General features: G+C 34.7%; 1 protein-coding gene across 1 annotated transcript in view; it reads left to right on the forward strand.

Annotated features, from left to right (window-relative positions):
- The first annotated feature begins 6,400 nt into the window (after positions 1-6,400).
- The window catches only part of LOC128999247 (piwi-like protein Siwi), a 72,733-nt gene continuing 53,344 nt past the window's right edge, over positions 6,401-25,789 (forward strand). Inside the window, exons 1-2 of the mRNA XM_054425648.1 lie at positions 6,401-6,522; positions 17,263-17,355. Coding sequence (XP_054281623.1) covers positions 17,263-17,355 — 93 coding nt within the window. The 5' untranslated portion in view covers positions 6,401-6,522. The remainder of the gene's footprint in view (positions 6,523-17,262; positions 17,356-25,789) is intronic.

Below are 25,789 nucleotides of genomic sequence, written 5' to 3' on the forward strand. Positions count from 1 at the left end.
CATTTAATCAAACGAGGTTGTTTTTAATCACAGTACAATATCTTATCGACAGAGTATTGAGCATAATTATTACCTGTCATATAACAGATCTTTACTGCTAATCATCAGAGTCGACATGATATTGCAATGGATTTGAACATGATAGCTCATTACAATGTGGAATCAGATTATCTGCAGCCACAATAATTTTTACATAATTTCTTGCATGAACATGAAACCATTGAATAGGCTATCAGGTTTCTTACTTAATAGGTTTCTTACTTATGACGGGTCCTAGGTCTTTTAGTGAATTTCCCTATAGAGAAGTAGTTATTACCGTAGGTCTCATGGTAAGACCTAGGCCCGGGACTAATTTACTTTTTCATTTTGATGTCCCCAGAGGCCAAAAACACCTTTCTTTCAAATTTTTATATATGTATATATATACGTCCGTGAACAACTTGAGTAATTTTTTTCCGATTTTGATGAAATTTGGTTTGAAGGTGTAAGGCGGGATAAACTTGAATGAGTTCGCGAACCAGCACGATCGGACATTGGGAACAGGGTTTTACGGGAGCTTTTATGGTGTAAAAAACGGGTTTTCTCATTTTTGACCCTCAAAATACAAAATTTCTTAATTTTTCTTTAGACCTTTTTAAAGGGCTTAAAAAACAAATAATTTACATTGTAGCGAATTTCCCACATAGGGAATAAGCTATCAAATTGTTTTTGTACGGTTATCGGTAACGGAGAAACTTCCAAAAATTGTAAAATTTAAAATTCCCATGTTATTCTTATGGAGAATATTGTAAAATAATATAGTTTGCTTGTTTATTGATATCTTGGATCAAATTTGTCCAATTTATTATTTTATACTAAGCTATTAATATTTTACTAAAAAAACACGCTTTATTAGTTTCCTTGTAGTAGCAAACCTAGGTACTCGTTAAACCTAATGTTATTTAAATAGATTTTATTGAAAATCAGTTCACACAAATGGAAATTTGCTTAGTCGGCAGGTTTGCTGCGGCGGGGGTATTTTTGATTTGTTAGATAGAGTTTTTGGAATTGTTCTTTTATCCAACCCCAATTGTGGGTGTAAGCTTGTTTCCTAACCAACTTTGCACTTGTTGTGTCTGGATGTGACACAACATCATTTTTTTGGGATCGGAAAAATAAAGCAATTGAACTAATTAAAGCAAATAATGAAAAGGCAAAAGAAGCAGCAGGGCCGTTCTTAAATCCAAGTACCACATAAGACACCATAGCCTTGAATGGAAAAAGGGTTGTTCTGTTACCACGATAAAAAGTTTAACTAAAAACGATTTGGAAGAACTATTGGATTAACTCTTTTGAGCCTATGTAGCTCCACTATTATCGAGGAGGTTAACTGCCAGGAAATTTGGATGGATTTCTAATTTTCTTTGATATTTATCACTTCGTTTTTTTATTTCTTCTCTAGCATAGGGTAATTTTGTATCTTGATGGATAACTTTATTTGTGACAAACCAAGGTGCTTGTAAAATTTTCCTTAGTGTTTTGGGTTGAAATCGTTGAACTATTTCTATGTTCGAGTTTGAAGTGGTTCCCCAGAGTTGGATACCGTAAGTTAGGACCAAATATGTTTCAATATCATTTTGTATAAAAGTAATTTATTTTCAACAAATAAATTTGAATTTCGACCAATAAGCCAATTTAGTTTGTTTGTTTTTAAATTTAAATGAAGTCGTTTTGTTCCAAATGTGTGAATGCCATGTAAGCCATCTGTCGAGATGCATACCAAGGTACTTAACTTCGTTGGATTGTGGAAGCATGACATTATTCAATGTTAATGGGGGGCAAGTTCTTGTAGACATAGTAAATGTAACTTGAACGGATTTTGTTTCATTTACTTTAATTTTCCAATTCTGTAGCCACTGAGACAAATCGTCTAATGCAGCCTGAATAAGGTTTGATGATGCCAGAATAGGATCCTGATTTGATGATAAAAAAGCAGTGTCGTCTGCAAATGTTGCAACCGTAATACCCTGAGTACTTGGAAGGTCATAAGTGAACAAAATGTACAAAATAGGTCCAAGAACACTGCCTTGTGGTACACCTGATTCAATTTCATGCACATCTGTAACTACATCTTGATATTTAATTTGAAAAAAAAAGCGTTTGGACAAATACGATTTCATTGATTTCAACACTCCATAGTGTGTATGGGGCAGCAAAGTTTTAATTTTGAACAATAATCATGTGTGCCAGACTTTATCAAACGCCTGGGCTACGTCCAAAAAAGCAGATGAACAAAAATGTTTATTTTCAAGATCTTTCTTGATTACATTCACTATTCGATGCACTTGCTCAATGGTGGAATGCTTTCGGCGGAATCCAAACTGATGGGAAGGCAACAATTCTTTTTCATCAATTATAATTTGGAGTCTTTTCAAAAAGGTTTTTCAAAAACTTTTGAAACCACGGGAAGAAGAGATATACAGTAGGCCGATACGAGGATGCTTGATTTAAAGGTTTACCAGGTTTCGGAATAACAACAATTTGTGAAACCTTTCACTGTATTAGGAAGTATTCGAGGCGTAAAACTGCATTGAAAAGTACTGTAAGGAATACTACTCCTTTTCTAGGCAGCTCTTTCAACACTTTACCTGTTATCAGATCATAACCGGGGGCTTTTTTGCCGTTTAAATCGTCTTTTATTACTTTAGCTACTTCAGATGGTGTAAACAATTTTATCGGTAAATCAAGTTGATTTGGAGAATCGAGGAATTCCAAAATTTCTTGTTCAACGTTTGAATTTATATTATACTAGCTGTACCCGCGGGCTTTGCCCCGTTTTACTTCATAAGTGAACTCGTTCGCATGGCTCAATCACGTCCTGGTTGAAGTTCGTTCGCTACGCTCACTCACCTTTAGGTTGGAGCTCGTTCGCTACGCTCACTTGCCTTCAGGTTAGCTCGTTTGCTACGCTAACTCGCCTCCAGGTTGAAGTTCATTCGCTACGCTCACTCACCTTATAGTTGCAAATTAGGTGTTGTCATAAATTTAAAAAAATAATAGTGCTGCACCCTGTTGGTAATCCTTGTAACTTTAATGCTATTGCACATCATAGAACAGAACCAACTTGTTTAATTGAAACAGCTGTCAAGATTCATTAATTCCATTTAAATATGAGTACTCATAAGGTTAACATGGGGAACTCCAGAGCCACTGGGGCGGAGCCCGAAAGTCCGATCAGAATAAAAACAACTTAGTTTTCCTATTTAATGCCTAAAGAATCAGTGTACAAAATTTTAGCCTCCTAGGTAAATGGGAAGTGGGAGAATTAGTGATGAGTGAGTGAGTGAGTGAGTCAGTCAGTGAGGGCTTTGCCTTTTATATAATACTAGCTGTACCCGCGGGCTTTGCCCCGTTTAACTTCACAAGTGAGCTCGTTCGCATGGCTCAATCACGTCCTGGTTGAATTTCGTTCGCTACGCTAACTCTCTTCCAGGTTGGAGTTCGTTCGCTACGCTCACTCACCTTTTGGTTGCAAATTGGCTGTAGTCATCAATTAAAAAAAATAGTTGTGCTGCACCCTGTTGGTAATCCTTGTAACTTTAATGCTATTGAACATCATAGAACAGAACCATCTTGTTTAATTGAAACAGCTGTTAAGAAATTCCTTTTAAATATGAAAAATCATAAGGTTAACATGGGAAACTCCAGAGCCGCTGGGGCGGAGCCCGAAAGCCCGATCAGAATAAAAACTTTTTAGTTTTTCTATTTAATGCCCAAAGAATCGGTGTACCGAATTTCAGCCTCCTAGGTAAATGGTAAGTGGGAGAATTAGTGATGAGTGAGTGAGTGAGTGAGTCAGTGAGGGCTTTGCCTTTTATATATTTAGATGGCTTGAACACTTCTTTGAAGTATGAAACAAATAAGACATCTGCTTTCTCGATGTTGTTTTTGGCCCAAGAACCGTCTTCTTTTAGAATAGGTGGAATGCAAATTTGTGGACGTTTTAAGTTTTTTGTAACTTTCCAAAGGGAGTAGTCACTAGCTTCAGATGGAGAAAGAGGTTTGATGTGAAATCTTGAAATCTGACATTGTTTAATTTAAACAGTAACAGTAAGGTTAAACCGATGTGCTGATAAAAGTATTTCTGCCAAGTGTGTAAGTGTAGTCCAGTTAAACCGATGTACGGTTAAAAGGTGTCCGGTTAAGTCTACTGTACTTCGAATGCCATGGCCTGGAGTTAAAGACGGCCATGGTCAAGGCCACTGAGCTAACTCAGAAAGCTTATAAACATATGTGGTGGGCTGGCTGGGCTATGGCAATAACTACAATGTAGATCGTAACCACTCTGTGTTTTAAAAACGTAGTGTATTACTTGTATTTATGCTAGCTCAGTGGTGGGGCCTTACTCACTACGAGCAGAGTAAGTGGAAGAGAAGAGATTGAATTCAATTCAAGTGAGTTCAAGCCTTCAAGCACGTTCAAGTTGTTGGTGTTTGTATCGTTGGATTCAGTGTTGCCACTTTTAGGGTAATTACCCTTTTTTAGGGTAATTTACTGGTCTTAGGGTAAAGTTTAGGGTAATGGTAGATTTAGGGTAATTTTAGGGTAAAACTAAAAGTTAGCGTAACAATGGAAATTTTACTAAAAAAATGAAAAAAAACTTCAAAATGTTGCAAAAACGTTCATTACATACTACGGCCAAACCATCACATTCGATTCAACCGGTTTAAATCAATTGCTATGATGCATTTTTCATAATAAGTGATCCTAATCGCTCTTATCAATAGTTAAGAATCGCTCTTATCTGTTTTACGATGTATTCGATTCTATAACACGTTATAGGCCTAATAAAATATGAAATATTATTCATTACTGGGTTTGATATTTAATTATGTGATTGAATTGAATTAAACTGGATTATTTTACAAATTGTGTCAAGAAATTACTACTATGTATAGATTAAAGCTTTGGTGGTACCGTACTATTATATGATACCTACTATAGATATGATTGTCCAAAACCAGTAGTAATGGGTCGATACAGTAAAAATATACGATAGTTCTTGATTTGATATTTTTCGTTATACGATAGTCGATAGAGCTGATCAATATCAACATTTTGCCCTTCTTTTGGGTGGTTTTTTTAAAAGTGAGTATAATTTTACGTAAATTGATTGATATTGGAACTTTATTTAGTATAATTAACCACCTTATGTAAGATTTATATGATTTTAACAATGTTTTATAGCATTAAACGCAAATATTAACATTTAGGGTAATTTTTAGGGTAACTCAAAGTAGATTTAGGGTAATTTAGGGTAATTTTAGCCCGCCTTTAGGGTAAAATCGCAACAACGCGGTGGCAACACTGGTTGGATTGAAAGTTAAAAGGCGAAGCGAAGTGCACACGGAACTACGGAACGGAACGGAAGTGAAGTTTTGTGTAATTAATTTGTAAATTTTGTTATTATTGCGATTGCGTATTCGTAATCGTTCGTAAGTAGGTCTGTAGGTCAGTAGTAAGTTGTTTTGTGTTGTGTGTGAAGAAGACGAGACAACTGGACTGGAACTAGTGATGGCAAAATTTCTCAAAACATCGATGTATCGATCAAAAGAAATCGATGGCATAAAAATATCGAGTCCTAAACATCGATGTTTTTAATACATCGATGTTTTAACATCGACGAGAAAAATAATGTAAAGGAAGGGGGGAAATGCTAGTGGCGCAAGTAAACAACATTCTAACAACAAAAGAACACAACAAAACAATTATTTATTGTTTTTTTAGTTTATTTAACATTGATATTTAAAAATTTGGATTTTGTAAAAATTTTGAAACACCACAGAAAAGTATAAGAATGCTAAATAAAAATAAATCCATATTAAGTAATATGTTTTATTGGTCTAACAAACGTTTTAACTGAACATAAAATGTTAAATTAACATAAAATAAATGAACCTCATATTACATATTATATAATGTTGGTGTGAAATTGCAAAATAAGTAAAGTAAATCGGTAAATATAATTATACTGTTCAGTAGCAAGCAGGCCAGCAGGGAGTAATTTGTGTAGCGATCTGTCGTCTGCCGTGTCCATCTCGTTGGTCTGTGTTCAGACTATATATAACTTTATCTAGTCAGTTAAATTATACTGTTAATGTAAAATTTCGTTCAAAATAAAAATATTATAGCTCGAACAATGCATTTCTGGTTTAGGTTTGGCAAAAAACTACATAAATAACCGCTGATAACCTATTAAGAGCAATAATCGATGTTTTGGGGTAAAAACATCGATGCTCGATATATATCGTACTGCAAAAATCGATGTTAAAACATCGATGTTTGAAACGATAAACATCGATGTTTCGAAAACATCGATATTCATTTGCCATCACTAACTGGAACTGAGAGAAGGCTAAGGACTAAGGAGAAGGTGAAGGAACGGTGGACGACGAGACGAGGAACGAGAAAGTTTGTGAATTAAATTTGTCCTGTTTGATTGTTGCATTGTTGGCTGAAGATTTAAAATACTACATTCTTCAAGTAAGTTGAGTTGTTATAAATCTTATGCTTTGTCATAACTTGGATTCTTATATCAGTGTAGATTATAATTGAGCAACAACAGTAATAGCTTAGAACCAGTTTATGAAACTTGTCTATATAGGCATAGGCTAATTTCAATGCTTGACTTTATCACCATATTGTAGGCTTAAGTTTTAGGCTTGAATAGTAAGATGCTCGTAAATCTTAACATTTTACACCTTTGTGCTATTTTAACTTTTAACTAACAGTGCTATCACCAGCCTGTTAAACTATATGCCTTCTTTCGGTGAAATTTATACCACTGTTTGTTAACTTGAGAACTGTAACTAAATAGGCCTAAGCTAGGCATAAACTTAGGCTAGGCCTTAGTTATTCAGAATAAACCTCTAGGCCTAGGCTTGGATCAACTTGGTAGCCTAAATTATTGCCAATATTAGATAGGGTATTAACTTAGCTGGTGCCTTTTTCGATCGTGGCCTAGGCTACTTTAACCCTAGCAATGGCCGATCGTCGTCTGGTGACGATCTGACGTTAATGCTTAGAATGGCCAAAGTCGTCTGGTGACGATCTGGGCCGAAATTTTTTTAGCGGTAAAAAAACACAATCAACTCAGATGAGAATAATAGGCCTATATTACCATTCGAAAGATCACATTCTGAACTTTCATTTTATTACATAAACAAACCCTGTAGCGGTTATATAACAATGTCACAACGATTTTCATTTTCTCGAAATGCGCAAAAAATTCAAAATGTTCTGAAATTGATACATAATCATAGGTGAAAATAACTTTTTACCATCATACTAATGACTTTTTTGGATTCCTTACTTCATTAACTTTACAAATAGGTCTATGTAGCCTACATATCATCAGCCTACATAATGTTTTACAACACAAACAAACACTGTATAGTTTACACTTATTTGCGGTTTTGCGGGATTGTATTATTATGTCCCTATTACGTACCTACAAAAAAAATATTTCTAACATGTTATACATTTTTATGTTAGGTAATTGAATACACTACAAGATTATTATGTTGGTTTGAAGTAAAAAAATTTGGTTCAAAAGTTGTATACTAAATACTGTGAATTTTTTTTCTCGCGAAATCGCTAAAATATAAAAACATTATTTTATATAGGCTACATAGGTTACAAAATTATTTTTACCATAAACTTTATGACTTTTTTTGATTCCTTACTTCATTTAGCTTTACAAACATGTATATATCATTATTAGTATACACATATATTATATAACTTTTTTAACATAAACTAACACTGTACGGTTTTCAATTTTTTTGGTTCTCCGTTTGTCATTATATTTCGCCCCAAAAACTTATAAAAAAAAATATTTTCCTAACATGTTATATATTTCTGTGTAGGGAATTAGATTGTCTACAAAATGTATATAATGAATTCCCCATAAAAAATCTGTCGAAAAAAAAATACAGCAGGCCGCTTTTGAAATTTCAAAAAAAAAATTCAAATTTTTTATTTTTTTCAATTTACCGATAAAATACACTGTCTAAATCATTATGATATTACTATTTCTAGATTCTCCTGTTCTTTCCGAACAAAATGAATATGAGGTTGGCTAGGTTTACTTGTACGGTTGAACTTTTACGAATTTTCAAAAAAATGTCTGCAAAATCGCCAAAATGGGTTGGCCATTCCCCACTTCTAACATTGGCCACTGCTAGGGTTATTAAGATTGTACGGTAATTCTGTGACAAGATTAAAGTAAGTTACAGATAGTGTCACGGTGCGTGGCACCTCGCTGGATCATGCGCACTGAGAGCTTTCCCCCACTACGCCTCGATGTACGGTACAGTCACGTTCATAGGCTATACTGAAGCTGTGAACTAGCATCAGCTGTCAAATTAGTTTGCTTTATGTTTACGTTTTTGTATTTTTCTGTCTCTCTCGCACTGCCTCCCCTACACGCCAAGCACGGTGAAACGGTCTGTAGCAGCTATTTATTCCGTACAGGTGCATCCAAAATTTTTTTTAAATTTTGATATCTTACTTTATTTAGTTTTTTACCTTCTGAATCCAAATATAGGCTACTATTAGTTTTTCACCGCCGATGAATGTTTCTCAAGATATCCTATTGCCTTAACCCTAGCAGTGGCCAACCGTCGTCTGGTGACGGTTTGACGGTGATGCTTAGAATGGCCAATGTCGTCTGGTGACGGTATGGGCCGAAATTATTTTAACGGTAAAAAAAAAAACTTATAATCAACTCAGATGAGAATAATATATAGGCTACCATTCGAAAGATCACATTCTGAACTTTCATTTTTTTACATAAACAAACCCTGTAGCAGGTAGGCTATATAACAATTTCACGACGATTAGAAATCAACTGAATTTTTGGCGCGGCACGACTTTTGCAGCCGATGCTTGGGAACTGGCAAAACACGTTTGTCATTAACCCTGCTCGGGTAATTTTTGTCTTGGGATGTTGCGGGTGGTACCACTGGATAGCCATTGATTTTATCTTCATTGTGGCAGTGATATTTAGAACTAAATATTGATTTGACAACCGGTACGAAACAGCTGTTTTTGAAATTTATAACAAATGGCCAACCGTTGTCAGGTGACGGTATGGAAAAATACGAATTACATAGGCTACAGCGTAAGTGATTATTACTAGTCATATAATATGTCATATTGGAGAGGAAGAAATATAGATTGTGAGAGTGGCATCCTTGCGCTCAGGGTTATTTACGTCTGCTCACATGAAGACGATGGAAGTGAGTCATTACTGCTACAGCTGTCTTGTGTATTCGCCATTGTGTGTTGTTGCCGGTGAGTGTTCGCTCGCGCTTAGGCCTATCCGCGATTTATTACTAAATACGATATTAGTTCGTAGTGTTAGTGTTAGTGAAGTTTGTGTGTAGCCTATGTATAACAGTAATCTTCATGTATTTTATTATGCATAAATATTACTGAATTGTGTGAAATAGTGTTCATAAAAGGTTGTATTTTGTTAGCATCATGTCCAAAAATGACGATTCTGACATTCATAGATTGTTGTACGAGACGGACCTTAGTTCGCCGTGCTATATATGCTATATAATGATTTACCCAAGGTGTTAGCCTATACATTTTTATAAAGGTAGCCTAAATGAATACATTACAACATGTTTATATTGGTTTGGGTGTAAACAATTTGGTAAAAAAGTTATACTAAATACTGTACACTCCATTTTCTCAAAATGCGCAAAAAATTCTAAACGTTCTCAAATTGATAAATAATCATAGGTGAAAATAACTTTTTACCATCATACTTATGACTTTTTGGATTCCTTACTTCATTAGCTTTACAAATATGTACATATCATCAGCCTACATAATGTTTCACAACACAAACAAACGCTGTATAATTTACACTTATTTGCGGTTTTGCGGTTATTGTATTATTACGTACCTACAAAAAAAATTTTTCTAACATGTTATACATTTTTATGTAGGTAATTGAATACACTACAAGATTATTATGTTGGTTTAAAGTAAAAAAATTTGGTACAAAAGTTGTATACTGTGAATTTTTTCCTCGCGAAATCGCTAAAATATAAAAACATTATTTTATATACCTACATATGTTATAGGTAAAAAATTATTTTTACCATAAACTTAATAACTTTTTTTAGCGAATTTCCCATATAGGGAATAAGCTATTACCGTAGTACTCATGGTAAGACCTGGACCTGGGACCGATTTACTTTTTCGTTTTGAGGTCCCTAGAGGCCAAAAACACCATCCGTTCAAATTCATATATATATATATATATATGTCCGTTAGCACGATAACTCGAGCAAAAATGATCCGATTTTGATGAAATTTGGTATAAACGTGTCAACCTACGTTTATTCGAACGAGGTCGCGAACCAGCATGATCGGACTATGGGAACAGGGGTTTATGGGGGTTTTTATGGGGTAAAAATGGGGTTTTCCCATTTTTGACCCTAAAAACACAAAATTTCACAATTTCTTTCCAAACCATTTGGTAGAGCTTAAAAAAACAAATAATTTAGTGGCCTATATTGAAGCATTATTGTGCGTTTAATGGTTACGGAGAAAATTCCAAAAAATTGTAAATTTAAAATTACCATGTTATTCTTATGGAGAATAATTCAACTGTTGTATTTTGCTTATTTATGAACATACTAGCTGTACCCGCGGGCTTTGCCCCGCTAACTGAGCCTTCTCGCTGTTCACTTCACATGACTTTCGCTAATTTAAGTGTTGTAATTTAAAATTGGATTTTCGTCTTTTGAAATAGTTTTTTGCATAATTTTGATCATGCATATATTTTTTACAATACATTCATACTTGATAATTATAATGTTTGATATATCGCTTAGTTTTTGTCTTTTCAGCCAACATTTTGCGTGATTTTGATCTTGTCCGTATTCCTGACCGTTCGTTCATATTTTTTTCTTCATACTATTTTAATGCACTGCATTACTTATAAGTAAATATTTTTAAAAAATTATAAAGCAATGCGACTTTTATTATTCCGTCATTTTTGTATTACAATTGTTATAATTATATTGTGTTAAATAGTTTGTCTAAAATACCTAAGTATTACTTTTTGCAGATTATATGTTTAAGGGGAGTCAGGTGACAAAATTCGAAAAAAAATATCAATTTTTATTTTTTTCATTTTCTTATTTGCTAATTTCTCACAAATATTTTGATATAAGAATTATAAAATTCGAAGAATTACTTTTCGAGTTATGATTTTTTTTTCAATTACATGCAGCGTAATTTTTCTCAGCTTTGACACCTCAAATAGTATTAATATTTAAAAACAATACAAAACATGTTCGAACATACACACCTTTGACCAAAACCTATGAAAGTAATATAACAAACATCAGTAATGTTAAAAACTTGTTAAATGGCACGGACTCGTATAATTTTCAAATGTCTTTAAATAGGAACATTAACTTAACATTAACCTACATTAACTTAAGAAATAATCTAAACATAAAAAAAAATGATGTAGCCCCACATTGACCACTTCCAACAAAATGTATCAAATATATAATGTAACCTTACTAACCTCAACGTAATAGCTAGACTTTCATTAGAAGTGATGCAGTTCCTCAGTTAGTATTTTGGTAAGCAGTTGTAGCTTTTATTTTCTGGTTTAATTCATCAAAGTACGCAGCAGACATTCTGAAGTAGTTGAAATACTTGTTATCATCACGCCGAAGTTCATCAAAAAGAGTTTGAAATGATCCTGTGTGTTCCCTACTTTGATTAATAGGGTGAATCCAATACTTCCGCTTAATCCTACGCCATAGCAGCCACATAGCAACAATACATAACGGATCCATTGTTTGATAAAAAAAAACCATTGTTAAGATATTGCGAAACACACTCACTCCTCCATGGCTACCGAGCAACTGGTAATTTATACAGTGGGCGAGAGGCCTAAGCCTACAGCTGACTATTTTTAACCACACGACAAGCAACTGGAAGTAACAACTTTTGAACTTTATAAACTCACTCTGATTCTGTCATTGGCAATATGCCTAGTGAACGTCATTTTACTTCACTACAACTAAAACACAAAACAAAAATAAAACTAATTATCAGTTGCTTCATTTGCAGTGTTCAGAATAGAAGAGAAGTCAACTGCTAAGAGAGAGCTTATACGTATTTTGTAGATTGCTTGTCCTGAGATCAGGCCTGTATTGTTTGGAGCAACCTTATACCTAGTATTTTTCTATAACAGGGTAAACATATAGAAAAGGCGGGATGATGCCTCTCTTCCACGGGCAGGAGAGCATCGACTTCAGATGACACTATGTTGTTTTTAATAGAGCTCATAGAACTAGATCCAGCAAGACTCCTCTTTTGTTGTAAATTTGGTTGACTTGCTCAAGATTGAACACGTCCATTAGAGAAAGCATAGCTTTAGAGGCAGGAGCATTGGTCCAATTTGATGGGTCAGCCTAGTTCACGCCAGGTAGATTAAAATCACCAATTGCAATTATTTCGTTGAAGACATGAACAGTGCACACCTCTTCAATGGAGCAGAGGAGGATATTGTAACTGGAGTGGAGGCATTCTGCTGGGGTGGAATATAGCAGGCTACCAAGAGCCAGGAGGTGCCTTTATTAGGCTCTAATTTAATCAGCAAATGTCACTGGCACTAGACATAAATCCAAATGAAGACGTCTTTAACAGCAACCATGACGCCACCATTGCTGGATTTAGTGCTGGTTTTTAAGGATATGTCACATCAAAAAATTGTATAGTTGCCAGAACATATTTCAGCATCATTTACATTAGGTATCTGGAGAGATTAGGCCTAGTTTCAGTAATTATTATAACATCAAAGCTGGACAAGGTTTTAGATAGTTTTAGGTCATCCAGTTTGCTTTTCATGCTATTGGCATTTTGGTAGTAGTAGTCTGATAGATGTCCATTAATTGAAGCTACTTTTTTGAAGATAGAACTATTCCTGGTATCCCGTTTTGGTATTTCATTGTGAGATTTTGTTCACCAGCCTTCTTTCTAGCATCGAGGGTGCTTCTAAGTTCGGCCAAATGAGACCATTACATAATAGTGCGGTCACGGGAGACACTTAAACTACAGCCTGGAAAGGTTTCCTCACAGACATCCGGGTTAAAGTTGTTGAAAAAAGAAACTACATCTGATGAGCCCTTGAAAGTCACCTTTAGTGGGCGTGGTTTTTCTGGCGTCTGTTTCCCAATCCTAATTGCTTTTGTTACTTGGAGGTTAATCAGACTGAGGGAGTGAAGGATGGTGTTAAATGATCCCTTATCGTGATAGATTTTTTCTTTGGTGTCGCTCACGTTAGTCTTTGGTAGTCCGTGTATTATAGCGTTCTTGGCATGCTGGGATCTGTCGTTCATTTCTTTGATAATAAGCTCGGGATCATTCGGCTTTTTAATTTTAATCGCGTCCACCTCAGATGTTAGGTGGTTGATTTTCACATGATTGGCCAAGACCTGTGGCTCAAGTCGTGAAATTTTATCCTTAATTAGCCCTATATCAGATTTGGTTTCCGCAATGCCTGACGTTACTTCATTTATTTTTTCAATTTGAACAGACCAGCTGTCAATCTTATTCAAAAGGCTATTTATACTTGATGTTAGGACAACCATATGATCCTCAAGGGGGGATTTGCAGTCGACTCTGTTGCAGAACCATTTTTTGTTTTCATCTTTAGAGAGTTGGGGCAGTCAACTTTAGAGATATTCGCGCAAACCCGATGAAACCAACGGTTGCATTGCAACCCCTCCTCCGAGTCGAGTACCAACTTCATGCATACGTTACAGGTGGTTATGAAGCTTCTCAAGGTTCCGTTATAACAAAGACAGATTAAATAATTTTATACTAAATTGGGCTTTTCTATGCCCTCAAGAACCCACTTGACGGCTACTCAATTCACCGCCGATGAAGTCCGGATACAACAGTTACAGTAATCATATCTTAAAGTTGACGTGATTGAGAAGGCTGTGGATACAAAGACGTTCAACATAGATTCCTCTGTAGAGGATGTCACTAACATGCAGACAAATTGACAGGTTTGGGTTTGCGTTTGTGATCGGTTAGACCGTTGACTATACACAGAATAAACTTCCCAATGTGATATGAAGGGAGGAAGCCAAAAAAATACATGAAGTTCAGGACCATCTCACCAGAGTTTACTAGTGTATTTGGTTTAATATTAATTAAATTTCAATGCAGTATCATAGCAAACAGCTGATTGATTTATCACTTAACAAAGAATATTGACATTAGTTGGTGACCATCTTGACAGATTGCACCATGTTTTTTGGCTTCAAATTTTAACACTACACGGGAAGTCTATTCTGTGTATAGTCAATGTTTAGACAAAATAAAAGGTTTATTAGTATTTATTTGGTGATAAGAAAGGTGTCGAGGTGTACACACATATATACAAAACTCACAAAGAATAAGTTATACGATGACCATGGAGCTTGCAGCAGGCTTGAAATCAAACCAGCAACCTCCAGATTTGAAGCCCAGCACTAAAACCTCTTGTCTTCCTAGACAATTTAATGTAAATTGCACCACTTAAAAAAAATATTGAATCAGGCCTAACACAGAGATATTTTAACTTAGGCTATAAGTTATGTCTCTGAATTAGAAACCTGTGCAACTAAGTAAGACAATATTGGCTGTCACTTGGTACCTAACTAATGGTGACTTAGGTAAAATTTATCTAGCTAAAGTTAGGCCCGAAAAAGTTTAGGCTTTAGCCCTAGGCTAATGTTTGGAATAATTTGCAAGTCTTACACTGTGGGAGAACCATAACTAATAAGTTGGGCTATTGTTTTTATTAGCTCGCTTTCTTGTCCGGTACAAATTTTGCAATCAATTTTATACTAACTTCCCGATGAGCTAGAGACTTGAAACTTGAAACATAGCTCACAAATGGAAGACAATGCAATATTATATAATTTATTTTTCATATTTCCCATGGGCTTGTTTTTATTTTAATTATATAGCCTATGTCACAGAAGTAACTTACCAAAATGTAAATCACATAGGCTACTTTTTAATGCTCTTTTCAATATTGAGAAGGTTCTAGGCCTACTTCAGATGGGCTACTGTTGCTTGTGTTTAAAATTCAAATATAGGCCTACTGGTAGTTTCAAAACCAAACTTATTTTAGATTTCCCACTGCTTGTACCTTCACATTTTATTTCTGATCAATCTAAAATGGATGGATAGGTAGCTATTAACATTACACATTAAGTTGGGGACTTTTAAAAGTACCGGTAGCCTAATGGTAATGTGGTTTGGTTCAATAGTTCTGTGAACTTAACTGGCAATTAGGCCTAGTTTGAAATAAATTGGTAATTAACCCTAGTTAGTCTAGAAATGCTAGGCTAATAGAGGAAATCCTTGAAATGATAAGATAAACTTTATCACTGGAAAGAGTAGTGTTAATACCACATCCTATTTTTGTTAACAGTTGGAAACACTGGATGCCTTATTGTAATAGCAGGCATTGTTTACTATGAAACAGTTTTACTTTTTAGTCTATGTGGACGGGCAAATGCAAGGTTAAAAGAGGCCGCCAACCTCTTAAAAAAAGTAAATAAATACAAAAGGAAAAAATACCCCCGCCGCAGCAAACCTTCAGACTAAGCGAATTTCCATTTGTCTGATTGGATTTAGACTAAAATGTCTCCTTAAAAATATCACATTTATTCCCTATTTAAATAACATTAGTTTAATTAGTAGTTAGGTTTGCTGCAACAGGGAAGGAAAAAGGTGCTTTTGGGTAAAATGTAATAGTTTAGTATGAAAAGAATTCATTTTCCAAATTTGATCAAAATATGTTCATAAACAAGCAAACTACAACAGATTACATATTCTCCATAAGAATAACATGGGAATTTAAATTTACAGATTTTAGGAATTTTCTCCGTAACCATTGCGCTTAATAACGCTTCAATGTACTAAATTATTTGTTTTTTTAAGCTCTACGAAATGGTTTGGAAAGAAATTGTTAAATTTTAAGTTTTTAGGTTCAATAAATATAAATAGGAATTAACCAATTATACCCCAAAAACCCCTGTTCGCATAGTCCGATCATGCTGGTTCGCGAACTCGTTTGAATAAACGTAGGTTTTACACGTTTGTACCAAATTTCATCAAAACCGGATGAGTTTTGCTCGAGTTATCGCGCTAACAGACACATATATAAATATGTATATGAATTTGAACAGATGGTGTTTTTGGTCTCTAGGGCCTCAAAACGAAAAAGTAAATCTGTCCCGGGTCCAGGTCCAGGTACTACGGTGGTAATAGCTTATTCCCTATAGGGAATCATTTAAAAGTTTTTTATTATTACTGATGCTTATTATCCTTTTAAGATTCATTTAACTTTATTTTAACATTTTCTGTAGTATTTTTAATATTTTATATAACATATATGTAACAATTGTAATTTTTATATTACCTACCAAATGACAATAAAGATTTATTATTATTATTATAAGGGGAAATTCGCTTAAAGGTCTTTCAGTGCAATCCGGACTCGTGTCAGAGTGTCGATCCGGCAAGCCAATTTCCTTTTACCGTAACCGGGTGTTTCTATACTGAAGTTTTGTTTAAAATGTTGTATATGAAAAGAAAGTAACCCCTCGACAAAGACGTTTGGATCCACCTGTTGTGTAAATAGGCCGATTGATGTTTTCCCCCCCAAAAGTCGTAGTTACAGCACAGCTCTGGGGTGATGAAGAGAAGTTCTTAAAGTTCTTGTTTTAAGTACCTATACTTAATTACATTGTAGAAATATGTATCAGAAATAGTATAAATTTCCAATTAAATACAATCATGTAACAAGTTAAGAAGACTAAGCAATAGCCAATTAAACAGTGGAAGTCCCTGTTTATATAAAATGTAGACATATCATGCTGATTAAGAAGTATTTTAATTTTATTTTTATAAAACTAACTTACTGCACACATCTAGACTAGTTTTAAATTACATATCTTGTATTACTAGCCATCACTATTATGGTCAAATTTTGATCCATTCCATCAATTAGGTTATCAATTATAGATGTTATAGGGCCTGATATGTTTTCAATGCCAATTTTTTTTTGCTTGTTCAAGTTATGATTTTTTTCACATTCAAACCAGTTTGTTTTGATTGACTGATAATTTCTAAATGTTTCAATGTCAACTAACATCTGTATTTTTTGTATAGATGGCGTCACGAGGAGGAGGACGTGCCCGAGGGAGGGCAAAGCTACCACCACAAGCAGCACCTCAACCTACCCCAGCTGCACCACTACCTCATGTAAGCATTCTTTGTTACCGGTAGCAACTTGCAAACCCTTCATCTGGCAATTGATTTGTCACAGTGACTTTTTAAACTGCATAATTGTAACTTGAAACATTTTTGACGGTAATAACACAACCTTTTACCCTCATCATGGCCCATAGATATCATCCATCATGAATCGCAATTAGACCCTGCCATCAACTCCCTTTTGTTAGGTATTGACCCTAAGATTGAATTCAAAAGAACTAGTGATTTTAGTTAGTGCAGATTTTATTTTTCCTGTGGAAGATACCACTTTTGGCAATACATGATGAGGTCCTTTGAACTATACTACTAAACGCCATATATGTATACTTTTGTATATCTGTGAATGATGTATCTTTGAATTAAATTGCAATGAGGTTTTTAACTGTGTAGAATACTTAGGATATTTTATTTTTTAATTGCAATGGATGATCTTCTAAGGAGACCTATATTTACAATAACTATTAATTGTATGTGCAGACGATACAACTTTCTTTTTAAAGGACAGAACAATAGTAGAATCACAACAACAAACTCAAACTGCATTGAGGGATGCCTTAGCATGGTTTCAGTCAATCAAATAGTCTTGTTCTGAACAACAATAGAATTCATGTTTTTTAGCGAATTTCCCTATAGGGAAGTAGCTATTACCGTAGGTCTCATGGTAAGACTTAGGCCCGGGACCGATTTACTTTTTCATTTTAATGTCCCCAGAGGCCAAAAACACCATTCGTTCAAATTTTTATGTATGTATATATATATATATATATATAGATTTATCCTACTAATATTATAAATGAGAAAGTTTGGATGTATGGATGTATGTTTGTGACAAGTGAACGCGAAAAATACTGGTCGGATCGGGCTGAAATTTGGCATGATGATAGCTCACATTCCCAATTAACATATAGCCATATTCTTATTTCACAAATCCTTTCGGGCTCCGCCCCAGTGGCTCTGGAGTTTCCCATGTTAACCTTATGAGAAATGGAATTATTGAATTAACAGCTGTTTCAATTAATTCTTATGGAGAATATTGTAAAATGTTGTAGTTTGCTTGTTTATGGACAGCCATATTTTGATCAAACTTGGCAAATTTATTTATTTTATAGTAAGCTACCAATATTTTACTAAAAACACACTACTTTATTAGTTTCCTTGTAGCAGCAAACCTAGGTACTCGTTAAACCTAATGTTATTTAAATAGGCCTAGATCAAATGAAAATCAATTCGGCCAAATGGAAATTCGCTTAGACGGCAGGTTTGCTGCGGCGGGGGTATATACTGTAGATGGTAAGTCCAGTATAGTGACAAACGTAGGAGACTACGAGGACGGTAAAGGCTCTTGGTCACTTTGTAGTGGGAAAATCAATCACTCCAGCTGATTACGGAGCAGCCTCAAAGGCACTTTGATTTATGAATACAGAAATACTTTCGTCGCAGAAAGTGACTGGGACGGGTGGCGTCGTCCTGTAATCCAGCTACTGGGAGGTCACGAATTGTGGATATTTATAGGGATGCACTGTGGATGCGATGCTCCCTGGTGTGGATTAACGTCCGCACTAGTGAGTACTACGACTATCCGCAGTATTATCCTGATAATTAGACCAATTCGTAAATTACAAGGAAAAATGTGGTTCGGATTCCACTAAAAACTGTAGGTCCCTTAGTTGCCATTAGCTGTATGGGCTATTAATTAACAGCTGTGTCTAAGGAACATGTCGGCCTTAGTCACTAACAAGACTACAAGATCGCGCCACTCATCCTACACTCATCCTTCACTCATATTTGGGTTAAAATACGCACATAGTGGCGTCCCCATCTTAAATAATTGAATTGAATTGAATCGTTATAAACAATTTTAATAAATTAGAATATTTATACATGGACTCAATTTCAGATGATGATGAGAATCATCAGGTCTATTATCCTATATTGTATCGCACGTGAAATCGTGTACCAATTTAATCTGAAAGATGCGAAATGAAGAAGTAAATAGTAGGTATTTGTGTGGCACTTTGCTGCACGGCTTCGCACGATTGAAATGTTTACGCTCGAGCCATAGGCCAGTGTGGAAAGTTTCTTGAGTGCAGCAAAGTCAGTTTGCACTCGTGTTACGCATTATATTTTTCATACAGTTATTATAAATCATAGAAATGATTAGTCTTTCAAACACTGTACAGCAATTTTTTAGGTTAGGTTAAATCCAAACATTGAACGAAGTGGGAAACGCTGTACCAGCTGATCGTAGTCGTAGTATCAAGTTTTGCCAGCTTATTTCCAAGCGTACACGGATTACGTACATAATAAAAGCACGATGTTTTGTGTTGTTTGGTTAGAATACTGTTGTGCGACAAAGTAAAAACTAGGGATGGTCAAGTCTCGAAATTTTGGGAAATTTTCAGGAAATTTTAAATCTCGTTACACAAGACGAGATTTCTTTTTGGCCGAGACTTTTATCAAGGCGAGAATTTAAAAAAAAAAAAAAAAAAAAAAAATTAAAAACGTCTGCAGAAAGTCAATGCAATACCCGCAATACAGGAGCATGTTGTAGTTGCGTTTCCTTTGCGAAGGCTTTCTTATTTAATTAATTCTTTAAATGTAAATATTACTTTAATTATTTTAATAATATTACTTTTTAATAACATTTGAGAAGTTTTGTTAAGTGTAAGCAGTGTGAGTAATGTTTTTTTACTATAAAAAGTCAAAACAAGTAACTATTTTATAAAAATTAATATTGCTTTTATTTTATGATTTATTTTATTTTAGGATAAGTTGAACTCTATCCTAACTGATATCACTATGTTTTCTAATCGTAGGCATTTTTAATAAGTTAGGCGTGATTAATAAAAAAATGTTATGCTGGTGTTTTTTAATAAAAGATTGTAAATATTCTTGCCTATTATCATTATTTTTGTATTTAAACAGTCATCTAACAATGTTACAAAATCAGGTAAAAATTTTGAACGTGCATTTCCCGTTGTGTATGAGAAGGGAAATCCCGTCTCGATCTCGTCTCGAAATTTTATGAGAAATAAAAAATCTCGTCTCGTCTCGTCTCAAACTTAAAATCCAATCTCGTCCATCCATAGTAAAAACGTTTACGACAAAGTAAGTAAATGCAGCAATTAGCAGATTTCTGTACAATAATCAGTGCAAGGAAGCCCACTTTGTTGGGCGACTGTAGGAAATAAGTTACGTATTGACAATTTATAAATTGAAAAATATACTAAAGGAATTAATTTAAATTACTGTATACAGGTTTTAATTAATTCAGATTTAATTGGAGGTAATAAAAAATAATAGCCAGGTAAAAAAATTAATATGCTTTAACAAAAAAAAAGAAAAAATACTTTAAAAAATAAACGTTACGTACAACTAGACAATCCTCAATTACTATGTTTAGTAGTTTAACCTCGGCCATAGCAAATGTTATAGAACTTCAATTAAAACACCAAGTGGAACGTTTTGACATTTAATAAACTGCACTTTAATTTTGTTTTAAATATTGTTGGTTAAACACACCAAGCACCGTAGGCTGTATTAACACATAAACAGTTCCGAGTGATATTAGAGCAGTAAGTCGGAGTGTAAGGGAAGTAATATCAAGCCACAAGGTGGGTATCTCTACCTTTGGTTTCATAATATCAAACTACCTTTACAAAATAAATTCCACAAAGTGAATGGAAATTATTTGTTTTTTAATAAACCACTCATACGATATATTTTTTAACTTTGAAACATTTAGAACATTTAAAAAATAATTTTAACAGCTTGTTATTGGTTCAGCTATAATCTTTGTTATTTTGACAACGCGTAAAGATTTACAGCGTAAAATGGGTTTACTGTATTTCTGAAGAGTTTCTCCGAAATCTTAATAGAAACTCTTTCGATTTTCTTATTATACCGCTTCAGTATGCCCGACTAGGTCCTATTAAATGTGTTATTGGATTATATATTAAATCTTTTACCAATAGATTTAATAGGTATAGATTTGGATCAAAAATTAACTTACTCCTTGGGTTGATTTCATAAATTTCCGTCATAAATGAAGACAGTACTTCAAAATATTCACACGTATAATTGAATAATGAATAATGTCCCAACCCGAACATAGAGGGTTCAAACTCTAAGCTTAGTCGCCATATTGGAAAATGGGGGTCATTTTTTTAAGTGAAATTTAAGGTTATAACGTATTTTATGACTGTTTTAGGATGTGGATTTAATTTTTACGACTTATACATTAGTTGCATTATCCCTCCAAACCTAATTGGATGGTAGTAGGATGCAGAATGTACAAGCATTTTCTCAGGTGGAACCCGCTGTAACCCCCAAAAATGTAGCTTTAGAGGAAAAATTCGAATTAGTGCGGTGCGGGGTTGGTCACTTACTTTAATACTTTACTTTGGAACATATAATGGTTATTCCAAGTGTGAATGGAGAAGAGTGTAGAATGAATCTTGTAGTCTTGTTACTGACTAAAGCTGACATGTTCCATGGACAGGACTTTAAAATAATAGTCGATACAGCCAATGCCAACTAAGGAACCTACAGTCCTATAGTGGAATCCGAAACACATGTTTGCCTTGTAATTTATGAATTCGTCTAAATATCTAAATATAGATAGTAACGCAGATTGTACTCACTAGTGCGGACGTTATTCCACACCAGGGAGTATCGCGTCCACAAACCACGCCTATTAATAACAATTGGTGACCTCCAAGTAGCTGGATTACAGGATGATGCCACGGTCTCAGTCATACTAGTAATAGGAGTAAACTGAATAATACAGTGAGTATTGGCTATGTCACCTAAATAATCTGGTAATTAATGCCTACCTAAGGCTAGGATTATACTAGGACGCTGGCGTCCGGGATGCTGGCGTCCGAGAGGCTAGCGTCCCAAGTCGAGCCTAAAATGACGTGATTTGTGTTGGGATGCTAGCCTCTCGGACTGCCATTTTATTTCAATGTTTTGTCACTTTTTGTTTATATCTATTTAAATAACAGTAGGTTTAACGAGTACCCAGATTTGCTGCTTTAAGGAGGCTAATATTGTGTGTTTTTAGTAAAATATTAATAGCTTAGTATGAAACAAGTTGGCCAAGTTTGACCAAAATATATCCATACACATGCAAATTCCAACAGTTAAAAATATTTTCTATAAGAATAACATGGGAATTTTTAATTTACACTTATTTGAATTTTATCCGTAACTAATAACCGTACAAAACACTTTAATATACTTAATTATATGCTTTTAAGCTAATTAAAATTGCCTAGAGAGAAATATGACAATACCCCTTTTTACCCCATAAAACCCCGTTCCCAAGAAGGCACAAAATCGAGCGTCCGGTGGCTTTTTTAGCATCCGACGCTGGCATCCCTAGTATAATCGCCCCCATTTGATTTAATGCCCCGCTAGCGTCCCGGACGCCGGTCTCCCGGACGCCAGCGTCCTAGTATAATCCTAGCCTAACCTGATTAAATGTTGGACTACTTGATGGAGATACACAAAACCTATTACTGTTAAGAAATTCCACCATTTAGTCTTTTGGAGTATAACGTCATAAAATGCATTTGCCCATATAGACTACAGATCTGTTAGTGAAACTTATTCATCAAAGCAATTGGTGAGCCACTAAGGTTAACTGTACTGATAAAAAGTAATGGCAGATATCACGATCCAAACCCACGACATCGTTTCCCTGGACCCGAAGTCCGTGGTGTTACCAACTGAGCCACCGACTCACTAACATGAGGCGTATTACTTAAGTAGATAAAATTACAAAACAACATGCACAAGAACAGACTCATACAAACTCTTAGAATGGATAACATTAAAATAAAACTCATAGGAAAGCAAAAATTGCATACGAAAAATCGATTTAAAACCATTTGGTTCTGGTCCACAATCTACTGTACAATTTCTAGTTCTGTTAAAGATATTGTAACCTATTTAGACAGAACATTAAGTCTCCTTGATCTTAGGGACAACTTGAAATTACGTTTTCAGAACTTTGAACGATATCCTCACCAGGAAATATTGTCATAAATGAGCAGCTAAGGGACAAATCAAATAATTTATACCTTTTTTAAAAAGGTATATTTGCTGCAGGGTTAGGGAATGTTTTATTGTACTAAACCGAATAACCTCGTAAATCGTGTTTCGAGAACCATCATTAACTTACTTAATAAAACCACGTACTAAACAAAAAAAGTCTTATAAAAAAGTCAACCACCATAAATGCTTTCATAAATTTTTATCACACTAGTCCCAAGCAAGTATTTTGTAATCGTATAGTTGGCCTGGCTACAATGTACATATTCACATATTTCATTACCCTGGAAACCATTTTATTGTTACACCTGAATTCAACTGAAAAGGTTTAACTTGTGTTCTGACAATTAATCAACCTTAGTTGAATAACAAGAACACTTAACTTCTGCATAGAATCCAAGAAGCTTCATTTAGAAGCGTCTACTTAGGAGCTTCCACAGAACGTCATTGAGAAGAGTTAGCCTTCAACAAACAGTTTTAACAAAAACAACAAAAAGTTAGAAGCGTTCCAAAGTAGCTTCAATTAGAAGAGTTAGCCTTCAACAAACAGTTAGACAACAAAAAGTTAGAAGCGTTCCACAGAAGCTTCATTTAGAAGAGTTAGCCTTCAACAAACAGTTAGACAACAAAAAGTTAGAAGCGTTCCACAGAAGCTTCATTTAGAAGAGTTAGCCTTCTTAGAAGCGTTCCAAAGCAGCTTCAATTAGAAGCCTTAGTCTACTTACAAGTCTTCCACAGAAGCTTAACTCAGAAGTGTGAAAAAGAAGCGTTCCGAAAAAGCGACATAAGAAGTTAGCCTACTCCGCTAGACAACCTTCCTATCCCTTAGACCAGCATCTCCACCTTTTGAAATGGACGCCCTAAGGAGGGCTTGGTAAGTACTATTTTCTGGCTCTATTATGCACAACATTAGTTGTAGATCTAGTACGGTGAGTTCTTAGTTTTTTTAATTATTGAAAAAATAGGTTTTATACCACGTTTACTTATTAAGCTAAAAAAACCTTACAGATTCTAACGTAATCCAATCAGTAGCCATTGACTGTAAAACAATGTACTAAACAATCTTTGTTTCCAAGTACGTTTGGTAAAACTGTATTACAATTAGAAAATGTGGTATGTTTCTTCAGGGAGGAGCATGGTGCCCTGTTGGCCGTAGGGGGGCTGGGGGCCGTTGTCACTGTGGTGTCGGTGGGTATCTGGCTGTGGGGTAGGTGGAACGACGACCCACCGGCACCATCCCCCCCGAGATACTCGAGCCGGTTGTTGATGACCCCACCACCTACCACTCCACAACGGGAAGTCACATTAGCTGTAATAGATCTGGACTGAAATTCATCAATTTGGAAACAATTTGTTAATTAAAAAATCAATAAATTTTTGTGATTTTAAGGGAGTTTTTTTATAGCTTCTAAACAGTTTTTTTTTACAAACACATCATTTGCCATTGGCTTAAACCACTGGCTTTCACATTCGTCAGGTATACCCTCTTCATAATTTTGGAATACGTAGAATAGGGTAAGGCAGTGCTTTATATTATACTAGGCGTTTAAAAAAGTTAGGGACATAGTTCAAGTAGAGATGCTTTGGGTGAATTATAATCAAAATGTTTATTTGGAAATATGTCATGATGCGTTTTGTTTAGCCTCTTTCTGTCCGTATACGTTTTTTTACCAAAACATTCATGAATCCTGATGGTTTGAACTACATTGTTGAGATTCTATAACATAATTTGACCGAATTTTTATTTTATCTTTGCGTCAAACTATTAGAATAAAACAATCTTAAACCACTTAAATATTGTGGTTATTTTAAATAGTTGATGCTGAATTTCACAAACTTCGGTCAAATTTAGTAAATTCTTTGGATATAACAACGATATCTTAATAAGCTTAGTTAGGTAAAAAAAACCTCAAGGGGAGTTTTTAAACCTTTTTCCCTTGTACTTTATCAATGGTTATTTTAGCGTTTTTTAATAACCGTTTTATACTATTTTATGAAAATAATATATTAAAATATTGCATGTATTATAAATGAGCCATGACTAATTCCACCGGGCGAATGTCATGACTCATATTCAATGGTTCAAGTGTTTTTAGCGAATTTCCCATAAGGGAATAAGCTATTACCGTAGTACTCATGGTAAGACCTGGACCCGGGACCGATTTACTTTTTCGTTTTGAAGTCCCTAGAGGCCAAATAAACCATCCGTTCAAATTCATATATATATATATATATATATATATTTATATATGTGTCCGTTAGCGCGATAACTCGAGCAAAAATCATCCGATTTTGATGAAATTTGGTACAAACGTGTAAAACTACGTTTATTCGAACGAGTTCGCGAACCAGCATGATCAGACTA

Source organism: Macrosteles quadrilineatus, unplaced genomic scaffold, assembly GCF_028750875.1.
Source record: "Macrosteles quadrilineatus isolate MER2022 unplaced genomic scaffold, UCM_ALF_1.0 Scaffold_8__2_contigs__length_117827958, whole genome shotgun sequence".
Taxonomy (NCBI): domain Eukaryota; kingdom Metazoa; phylum Arthropoda; class Insecta; order Hemiptera; family Cicadellidae; genus Macrosteles; species Macrosteles quadrilineatus.